Genomic DNA, 11,484 nt, shown 5'->3' on the forward strand with positions numbered 1-11,484 from the left:
ATGAGTTCAGCTTTTTTAGATTCCACATGTAAGTGAGATCAAACAGTATTTGTCTTTAGCTATCTGACTTATGTCATTTAGCATAACACACTCAAGGTCCTTCCATGTCGCAAATGGCAGGATTTCCTTCTTTTTATGGCTGAATAATATTCCATTGTATACAAATACACATTTTCTTCATCCATTCATCCACTGATGGGCATTTAGGTTGTTTTCATGTCTTGGCTATTGTGAATAATGCTGCAGTGAACATGGGGATACAGGTATCTCTTTGAGATAGTGATTTCATTTCCTTCAGGTATATATGCAGAAGTGGGACTGCTGGATCACATGGTAGATCTACTTTTAATTTTTTTTTTTTTTTTTTTTTTTTTTCAGTACGCGGACACCAGGGAAGCCCGGTCAGATTTTTTTAATTGAAATTTTTATTGAGACACTTGAAAATTCATGTGCAGTTATAAAAAATAATACAGAGAGATCCCTTATACACTTTGCCCAGTTTCCCCCAATGGTAACATTTTTCAAAACTATAGTATAATATCACAACCAGGATATTGATATTGATGCAATCCACTGATTTTAATCAGATTTTCCCTATTTTATTTGTACTCACTTGTACATACGAGTGTGAATGTGTTTGCATGTGTGTATTAAGTTCTATACAATTTTATCACCTGTGTAGGCTCATGTATCCACTAACACCATCAAGATAGCTAAACAGTTCCAATACCACAAAGATCCCTTGTATTGAATGGCCATATTTTAATAATTATCCAAAAATTCTCTTTATGTAGTTTCTAGAAGAAGTAAAAACTTATAAACTCACCCATCTGGCTAGGGCTTCTTTGATTGTTGTTGCTTTCGCCTTAAAAAGAGAAGAAAAAACAAAGCTGTCTTTATTGGTGTGATTTGTTGACTCAATTTTCATGCAATAATTATTAGCCCTGGCATCTACCGTTAAAAAGATTAACTTCTTTTTTTGAGACTTTATATGCAAGGAGAGTGTTTCAATTTCCTGAAATCAGAAATACTCATTTAAATATCTCTCAGAGAAATTAAGGAAATCGTGATGTAATGTCAGATACTTCACTCCCACTTGGTTTACAAAAAACATATAGCTTTCAACACTGATATTAAAATATATCTTATTTCATTGATTCTAAGATTTATATCTTCTTTTATATTTTAATATCTTTGAAATTTGGATACATCTTACAACCAGGAACAATTTATAATTGCTGCAGCCAGGTAGCACTGATGAAGTTTTAGAAAAATACTAACCATCTTGGACTTCCTTAGTAGTGCAGTGGTTAAGAAGCCGCCTGCCAATGCAGGGGACACGGGTTTGAGCCCTGGTCCGGGAAGATCCCACATGTCGCGGAGCAACTAAGCCCATGCGCCACAACTACAGAGCCCGCATTCTAGAGCCCGCAAGCCACAACTACTGAAGCCCGCGCGCCTAGAGCCTGTGTTTCACAACAAGAGAAGCCACCGCAATGAGAAGCCCGCACACCGTAGGGAAGAGAAAGCTCCCACTCCCCACAACTAGAGAAAAGACATAAAACAAATACATTTATTTTTTTTTAAAAAAAAGAGTAGCATTTAATCTCGTGGTTGAGGTCAGGCATGATTTCCTCATCATTTCAATTTCCTGGGCTCAATTTCTGCCCAGTTATATAGCAATGGAATCACAAAAAGAAGAAAACTAGTTAAACTTATTCTTTATAAATATTTCCATCAGGGGCTTCCCTGGTGGCGCAGTGGTTGAGAATCTGCCTGCTAATGCAGGGGACACGGGTTCGAGCCCTGGTCTGGGAGGATCCCACATGCCGCGGAGCAACTAGGCCCATTAGCCACAACTACTGAGCCTGCGCGTCTGGAGCCTGTGCTCCGCAACAAGAGAGCCCGTGCACTGCGATGAAGAGTGGCCCCCACTTGCCACAACTACAGAAAGCCCTCGCACAGAAACGAAGACCCAACACAGCAAAAATAATAATAAATTAATTAATAAACTCCTACCCCCAACATCAAAAAAAATTTTTCCATCAGGCAGGACAATCATATACTTTGCTAAATAGCTTTGGCTGGGTCTGTAACTAACCAACAACATCCCTTTTTCAACTACTAGTTGGATCTACCAAGTATGTAAGCAAGAGAGTGCTCACTTTACGTAGGAGTTGAGGAGCATCACTAAGTAAAACCATTACTTCATAAAGAGCTTTGATTAGATAGCCCGCCGACAGATTTCAAGTCTAAGATAGCAGTATTTCTCAAAGTGTTGTGGGAGCCCTCCAATTTTAGAATCATTTGAAATGCACATTCCTGAATCCCCCCCAATTAATTAAACATTCATAATCTGCACTCCAACTTAGGCCAAAGTCATACTCATGCATACTGAAATTTGAGAAACACTACCCTAATATGCTGTGTTAGAGAGGGTTTTATAATGTTACAATGTTACTAATAACTGAACTGACAGTCATTCAGAGGGCAACCTGGGCGTATCACAGGTTACAAATACTGAGGCAATCAGTGTTATACACATTCCTCTCGTAACCAACCCCACCCTCTGTCTCGCCGGCGCCGGGGGGGCGGATTACTTCCATGTAAAAAGATATCTTTATTCACACTCCCCCTTCCATCACCTTTCCCACTCTACTCCGCTCTTTGCTTTTTGCCCTCTGCTCTTTGCCCTCCCTTTTCTCTGCCAGAGTCTCTGGCAGAGATTAACCCAACCTCCAATCAGCCCCACACCACCCGATGCCAGGGCTTCTCTTTCGCCTTAGGCCTCAGAATCTACCGAGCCAGCATCCGCTACCGACTCCCTTCCGCTGTTTGAGGACCTCCGCCATCCTCAACCCTCCAGTTACCCTTTTCCACTTCCAATCTTCTCTCAGCTTTGGCTACGAGGCCTGGAGGGTACTCACCATTCCGGCGGTTGCTACTGTCACTGCTCTGGTTGCTAGGGCCCGCCGGGATCAGTGCGCATGCGCACCTCTTGGAGCTCTCCTTGGATCCCTACCCCGGCAGCGGTCTTTTCTCTCCGCCCTCAGTGTGGCGCAAGCAGGGCATTGTGGGACCGCGCGGTGTACGCCGGGGTCCTCCCGCTCCGCGGTTGCTAGCTACCCAGGGACTGCAAGCGCAGCAACTGGTGGCACAGAGGGGTCGAGAGCGTAACCTCGCGGAGTGGTTGGGAGATGTCTTTTTCCCTTGTGAAAGTAATTTCAGCTAATCTGGAGTGACGTACCGGCTTAAAGTTTAAAACTTTGAAACCTCCCTGTAACAACTGCCACACCCCATAAAGGAACTTTAAAAATTCCCTTCCTTCGCAGATTGCCCTTCCCGTTCTCTTGACTCCCTGCTGTAATTTACCTAGTTGTCCGACTGAGGATACCCAGACACGGCTGCATTTCTTCAGTAAGCTTCTCCCAACCCCTTCAGGCAGCCTGAGGCGGCTGAAGCATGAAATGCTGGTTTTACATAACCGAGGTGTCTTTTTACCCCCAACTATCAAATTAGCCAAAAACTAAAAATGTCCAGAGTTGCTAGGGGTATGGAGAAGTGGGGACGCATACATACACTGCTGTTTGTAATTGATACAGCCTTTCCGCAGGCTGTTGGCAATTTTAAAGCTTTAAAAACTTTTGCACCTCTGTGACCCAGCAGTTCCACTTCTAGGACTTCATCCTGAAGAAATAATCAGGCATATGCACAGAGATATATGTTCAACGTTTTAACAGCGAAAAGAAAACCCAAATGTCAACAACAGAGAATTGGTATTATTAAGGATATTATGAGGGGGGTTCCCTGGTGGTGCAGTGGTTAGGAATCCTCCTGCCAATGCAGGGGACACAGGTTTGAGCCCTGGTCTGGGAAGATCCCACATGCTGCGGAACAACTAAGCCCATGAGCCACAACTACTGAGCTTGAGCTCTAGAGCCCGCAAGCCACAACTACTGAGCCCATGCACCTAGAGCCCGTGCTCTGCAACGAGAAGCCACCACAATGAGAAGCCCACGCACCGCAACAAAGAGTAGCCCCCACTCGCTGCAACTAGAGAGAGCTCGCATGCAGCAACCAAGACCCAACGCAGCCAGAAATAAATAAACAAATTTATAAGAAATAAATAAATATATAAAAGTTACATGCAATTTAAAATAAAAAAGATATTAGGAGGTTTTAATGTTTGTTATGGACTGAATTGTGTCCCCTCAAAATTCATATGTTGAAGGCCTAAGCCCCAGTGTGACTGTATTTGGAGACAGGGCCTTCAAGGAGGTAATTAAAGTTAAATGAGGCCATAAGAGTGGGGCCCTAACCCAATGGGACTGGGGTCCTATAGGAACAGACACCAGGACTGGTGTGCAGAAAGGAAAGGCCATGTGAGGACACAGTGAGACACTGGTCATCTGCAAGCCAAGAACAGAGGCCTCACCAAAAACCAACCCTGTCTGCTCCTTGATCTTGGATTTCCAGCCTCCAGAACTGTGAGAAAACAAACTTCTGTTAAGCACCCAGTCTATGGTATTTTATTACTTGCAACCTGAGCTGACTAATACAAGGTTCATTTTGCTTGTCTGTTTTCTGATTGTTCTATAATGAGCCTGTTTTAAATTTTGAAATAAGAAATAAATTTCACTTTGAAAAAGGTAATTTAATCAATTCCTAAAAATAGGAAAAAGTAAAATTTTTACTGAAGAAAAAAATGTATATTCATAACATATCCAACTTTTGTTCTTGTAGGTTTTTTTCATTTTTTTTTCAGATCTCCACATCTCCACAGTTCTGCAAACTAGGATTCTTCTTCACCTGCCACAGTCTCTACCAGTTTTGTTGATGTGACTGTAATGGGCATCTAATCCTTAAACATATCTCATAACCCAGCAGAGTAGTCCTTTTACTCAAAACTATGGATTATACCATAAGGAGTTAGTATTAATAATGAAATATCATTAATGAATCAATTTTATCTTCATGCTTGCTCAGAACATTACTTCTGCTTCCTTTTTGTCATTGCAGCGGTAAACTTTGACCATAAATATGTTTTATTTAACACCATATAAACTATTTACCACTATATAAACAGAAATCTGCTTGTCTCTGCAAATGAACTCACAATATCTTGATGTATTTCCCATCAAGTACATTTTGAGTTTCAGATACTCAAAGGTTAAAAACAGTCACCCAGGGCTTCCCTGGTGGCGCAGTGGTTGAGAGTCCGCCTGCCGATGCAGGGCACACGGGTTCGTGCCCCAGTCCGGGAAGATCCCGCATGCCGCTGAGCGGCTGGGCCCGTGAGCCATGGCCGCTGAGCCTGTGCATCTGGAGCCTGTGCATCCGGAGCCTGTGCTCCGCAGCGGGAGAGGCCACAACAGTGAAAGGCCCCAATAGTGAGAGGCCCCGCTACCGGAAAAAAAAAAAAAAAAAAACAGTCACACAAGAAAAATGAATTATGTAACTGGGATCCTTCCTTTGTTTTTTTAAATCCTGCAAAATGACAAAGTAGATTCAAAAAGCTATTCACCAGAGAATATAGCTTTGGGTCCACTTGCTCTTGTTGCAGCCCTGGGTAAAAGAAAGTTAAGAGAAAGGTTAAAAATCCTATTGAAACCATTTCCCCCAATTCAGAAAATCTCTGGAGAAAAGGGACCCCTCCTCTACTGTTGGTGGGGATGTAAATTGGTGCAGCCACTATGGAGAACAGTACGGAGGTTCCTAAAGAAACCAAAAATAGAGTTACTATATGGTCTTGCAATCCCACTCCTGGGCATATATCTGGAAAAGACAAAAGCTCTAAATCAAAAAGATACATGCACTCCAATGTTCATAGCAGCACTATTTACAATAGCCAAGACATGGAAGCAATGTAAATGTCCATTGACAGGAGAATGGATAAAGATGTGATACATACATACAATGGAATATTACTCAGCCATAAAAAGAATGAAATAGTGCCATTTTCAGCAACATGGATGGATGTAGAGATTATTTATCATACTAAATGAAATAAGTCAAAGACAAATATATAATATCACATATGTGGATTCTAAAAAAGGATACATATGAACTTATTTACAAAACAAATAGACTCACAGATGTAGAAAACAAACTTATGTTCACCAAAGGGGAAAGGGGGAGAGGGATAAATTAGGAGCATGGGATTAACATATACACACTACTGTATATAAAACTGAACCCTAATGAGTTTATTTTATTAAGAATGTTTAAATTGAATTTTAAGTGAAATATAATATTAGCTTCAGGTATATAACACAGCGATTTGATATTTTTATATATTATGAAATGATCACCATACAGAGTTATTGCAATATTATTGACTACTTTCCCTATGCTGTACATTACATCCGCATGACTTGTTTATTTTATAACTGAAAGTTTGTACCTCTTAATCTGCTTCCCTCATTTCACCTGTCCTCTCTCCCCTCTGTCAACTACCTGTTTGTTCTCTGTATCTATGAGCCTGTTTCTGTCTTTTTTTTTTCTTCCGGTTTTAGTGAGATATAATTGACATACAGCACTATATAAGTTTAAGGTTTACAGCATAATCATGAAATGATTATCACAATAAGTTTAGTGAACATCTATCATCTCATATAGATTCAAAATTAAACAAAAAATTTTTTTCCTGTAATGAAAACTCTTAGGATTTACTCTCTTAACAACTTTCATATATAACATTCAGCAGTGTTCATTATATTTATCATGTTGTACATTACATCCCTAGTACTTACTTATCTTACAACTGCAAGTTTGTACCTATTGACCACCTTCATCCAATTCTCTTCCACCCCACTCCCTGCCTCTGGTAACCAAAAATCTGACCTCTTTTTCTATGAGTTTGTTTGTTTTTGAAGTATATTTTCCCTACAACACTATGTTAGTTCCTGTTACACATCATACTGATTCAATATTTCCATACATTTCAAAATGATCATCATGATAAATCTAGTTACGATCTGTCATCATACAAAGATGTAATTATTGACTATATTCCCCGCACTGTACATTCCTCAACTGTAACTCATTTATTTTGCAACTGGAAGTTTTTACCTTTTAATCTTCCTCACCTATTTCTCTCCTACCCCAACACCTCTTCCTTTTGGCAACCACCTATTTGTTCTCTGTATCTATGACTGTGTTTCTGTTTTGTTATGTTTGTTCATTTGTTTTGTTTTTTAGATTCCATGTATAAGTGAAATCACACAGTATTTGTCTTTCTCTTATTTATTTCATTTAGCATAATACCCTCTAGGTCCATCCATGTCGTTAAAAATGGTAATTGCATTTTTTTTAAAAAAAATATTTATTTATTTATTTGACTGCGCCAGGTCTTAGTTGCATCAGGTGGGATCTTTGCCGCGTGCGGGATCTTTGTTGTGGCCTGTGGAATCTTTAGTTGTGGCATGTGGGATCTTTTAGCTGCGGCACGTGGACCCTTAGTTACGGTATGCAGGATCTAGGTCCCTGACCAGGGATCAAACCTGGGCTTCCTGCATTGCGAGCATGGAGTCTTAACCACTGGACCACCAGGGAAGTCCCGCAATTTAATTCGTTTTTATAGTTAATATTCCACTGTATATTTATACCACATCTTCTTTACCCATTCATCTATTGATGGGCAGTTACATTACTTCCACATCTTGTCTATTGTAAACAGTGTTGCAATGAACATAGTTGTCCATATATTTTTTCAAATTAGTGTTTTTATTTTCTTCAGAAAAATATATAGAAGTGAAGTTGCTGGATCTATGGTAGTTCTATTTCAGTTTTTTAAGGAACCTCCATACTGTTTTCCATAGCGGCTGTACCAATTTACATTCCCACCAAAAGAGCATGAGGGTTCCCTTTTCTCCACATTCTCGACAACACTTATTGTTTCTTATCTTTTTGATGACAGCCATTCCGACAGGTGTGAGATGGTTTTGATTTGCCTAATGAGTTCATTTTAAACACATTTCTCTCCACCATTCCACTCACCTTTGGGTGACTTTGCACAAATGTAGCTGCCTCCTCAAAGTAATCTAAATTTAAATCTTTCGTGATTGGAGGTAGATCTTCATAACCAAAACACGGCAAATCCTTGACAAGCCAGGAGACTCGCTTAACATTCATTTAATCCTCCATCACCAACCATGTCAATCAAACCAGGAAAAGGACCATCTCCTATAAACCAGGAAAGGGGATTAATCTTGGATTAGATGACAGAACATTTAATGAACTATGATACCCAGCTAACATTTTCTAAGTCAGAGTCTAGTTGTATGATGTATTCTTTTCTTTTTTAAATATTTGCCTATCTGCTTGGAAAAGAAAACATCTGTTTTGGTTGAAATAGGATTATTGTTGTGGTTGAAATAGATAAATAGACTATTTTGAAGCTGTAAATGTACAAATGGTTTTATATCTCCCCCCCCATGAGAAAATCACTGGGAAATGGAAAAAATTATGAAAATTAGCACCAAAGAAATGGAAAGTGTTTTGGTTTGAAGTGTCAGTCCTGGTAAATCTAAGTAAATAGTTATGCAGACTTTGAGTTATGAAAATATAATACCTCATTTTAAAAAATCCAGCTTTAAAAGGCCCTTTGACTTCTCAACAAAACAAGAAACAGAGTGACCAAAATCTGTAATTAAACAAGGTTTAAACTATTTTAAAGGTCTAACAAAGGTGTAATATAAAGTGAACAGTATGTGTGGAAAGGTAGTAAAATGTCAAACTAATAGCCCCCCTAACATTGGTCTGTTATTTCTCTCTTAACACCCCTACTGGGGCTTCCCTGGTGGTGCAGTGGTTGAGAATCTGCCTGCCAATGCAGGGGACACAGGTTCGAGCCCTGGTCCGGGAAGATCCCACATGCCGCGGAGCAAATAAGCCCATGCACCACAACTACTGAGCCTGCGCTCTAGAGCCCACGAGCCACAACTACTGAAGCCCACGTGCCTAGAGCCCGTGCTCCTCAACAAGTGAAGCCACCGCAATGAGAAGCCCGAGCACCGCAACGAAGAGTAGCCCCCGCTTGCCACAACTAGAGAAAAGCCTGCACGCAGCAACAAAGGCCCAACACAGCCAAGAATAAATTAATTAATTAAAAAAAAAAACCTACTGGAGATTATGTTATTCATTCACCACTCCAAGAGAGGAATTTCCCAGCCAATTGCCTCCTAGTATTTTTCTGATATATACCTGTGTTATTCCAATTAAAAGTGCTAGATAAATCTATATAAGTACAGAAGAAATGGCAAGAACATGAGGATAGAAACCAAACTAAGAGGCCTAAAATTCCTGTGCCAGAGGCCATTTCTAAGTTCTCAAATCTAGAAAGACGTTAGGCACATCTAACTACCAAAATGTAATCTAGGGTGTACATATTAAGGTAGTGATCTTTATAAGGTGGTTTTCTTAACATTTAGATATCTCAGCATATCTTGAACTGCTTTTTTTAAAATTAGATAAATCTCAAGCATTTCTAGATTCAAGATTAGTTCCAGAAAGCCTAAAGCAAACCATGAAAAAGACACAACGTACAGACCCTCAAATCATTCTGGCAATAGTTTTCCAACCATAGGCTTCAAAATACTAACCTGCTTATCACATTAAAATAACTCAGAATTTTGTTTATTTTGTTTCAATTCATTAATTTAATCCCCAGTATGAAAATTTGCTAGGATCTTATAGGCTATTTCAAAAAAATCTTACCTACTCGTCCTCAAACCCCAGCCACGAAAATGTTAAATCTCTCATTTAAAAGATTCTTAGAGAGTTCTCCGGTGGCCTAAGTGGTTAGGATTCAGTGCTGTCACTGTCGTGGCCTGGGTTTGATCCCTGGTTGGGGAACTGAGATCCCGCAAGCTGCAGGGCGCAGCCAAAATACTAAAAAAAGAAAAGAAATTAAATAAAAGATTAGTTAGTTGTTCCTGAGGATCCTGAGGGTGAGAGTAGGGGATAAGCCAGACTGGGCTTTTAAAAACCCAATTATTTCACTCATTGATTCACTCATTCAGCCTGTGTTTATAAAGGTTAGAGTTAGACCTCAAAGAGTTGACTGCACCCTGATTTCAGCATCACCTAGCTGTGTGATTTGGTTAAAACACTTTGGTCCTTGGTTTCCTCATTTATATTATACAGAAGCTGTTCTTTGATCTATGAAATGAGCAACACAACAGTTTTCTCATCATGGTGGAGGTCTCCAAGTTATTACAATATGTCAGATAACAACAAAAAGGTCATCTTTATCTTAACATGAAGGCAGTGTAAAAGAGTGAGCAATACATAGTGTGCCTTCAGTCACTTTGGGGCTTGGACAGATACCAATGACAGATAAGGTTTGTATCCACTACGCTCGCCATTTTTTAACAAGAATTGATAACGAGAAAAGTTAACACAAAGCTCTGCCTAGCAGAGGTAGGCAAGCAAGCATGTAATGCTAGAAACTGTACAGCAATTTTAGGCTTAGTAAGAGCAAATTTGCAAAGTATATGCTCTCGAGGAATAGATTCTGCAGCACTAGGAGTTAGGATGGGCAGCTGGCAGAAGAGAGGTAAATCCCGGCCACCACTTAGGGGAATGAATGTCCCACCTGATGTCTAGGAGACAAAATAAAGGAATTAAGACACTCATGTGGGATTGGTTCAAGATGGCAGAGTAGAAGGACGTGCTCTCACTCCCTCTTGTGAGAGCACCGGAATCACAACTAACTGCTGAATAATCATCGACAGGAAGACACTGGAACTCACCAAAAGATACCCCACATCCAAAGACAAAGGAGAAGCCACAATGAGACGGTAGAGGGGCGCAATCACAGTAAAATCAAATCCCATAACTGCTGGGTGGGTGACTCACAAACTGGAGAACACTTAGACCACAGAAGTCCACCCACTGGAGTGAAGGGTCTGAGCCCCACGTCAGGATCCCAAACTGGGGGTCCAGCAACAGGAGGAGGAATTCCTAGAGAATCAGACTTTGAAGGCTAGTGGGATTTGATTACAGGACTTTGACAGGACTGGGGGAAACAGAGACTCCACTCTTGGAGGGCACACACAAAGTACTGTGCGCATCGGGACCGAGGGGTAAGGAGCAGTGACCCCACAGGTAGGTCTGGAGACTGAACCAGACCTACCTGCTAGTGTTGGTGGGTCTCCTGCAGAGGCGGGGGGTGGATGTGTCTCACCGTGTGGACAAGCACACTGGCAGCAGAAGTTCTGGGAAGTACTCCTTGGCATGAGCCCTCCCAGAGTTCGCCATTAGCCCCACCAAAGAGCCCGGGTAGGCTCCAGTGTTGGGTCACCTCAGGCCAAACAACCAACAGGGAGGGAACCCAATTAATGGATTTAATCCATTTAATGGATTATATGCTCCAACCAAAAGACGCAGGCTCGCTGAATGGATACAAAAACAAGACCCATATATATACTGTCTGCAAGAGACCCACTTCAGACCTAGGGACACATACAGACTGAAAGTGAG

At 40.8% G+C, this 11,484-nt stretch overlaps 1 protein-coding gene across 1 annotated transcript in view; it reads right to left on the minus strand.

Annotated features, from left to right (window-relative positions):
* DNAL1 (dynein axonemal light chain 1) overlaps nt 1-3,009 on the minus strand; it is a 30,147-nt gene extending 27,138 nt beyond the window's left edge. The window contains exons 1-2 of the mRNA XM_024737850.1: nt 2,928-3,009; nt 827-865 (exon numbers count right to left, since the gene is read on the minus strand). Of these exons, the coding sequence (XP_024593618.1) occupies nt 827-865; nt 2,928-2,930 (42 nt within the window). The 5' untranslated portion in view covers nt 2,931-3,009. The remainder of the gene's footprint in view (nt 1-826; nt 866-2,927) is intronic.
* Nucleotides 3,010-11,484: the final 8,475 nt, after the last annotated feature.

This window comes from Neophocaena asiaeorientalis, unplaced genomic scaffold (assembly GCF_003031525.2).
Source record: "Neophocaena asiaeorientalis asiaeorientalis breed wild unplaced genomic scaffold, Neophocaena_asiaeorientalis_V1.1 scaffold49, whole genome shotgun sequence".
NCBI classification, from domain to species: Eukaryota; Metazoa; Chordata; class Mammalia; order Artiodactyla; family Phocoenidae; genus Neophocaena; species Neophocaena asiaeorientalis.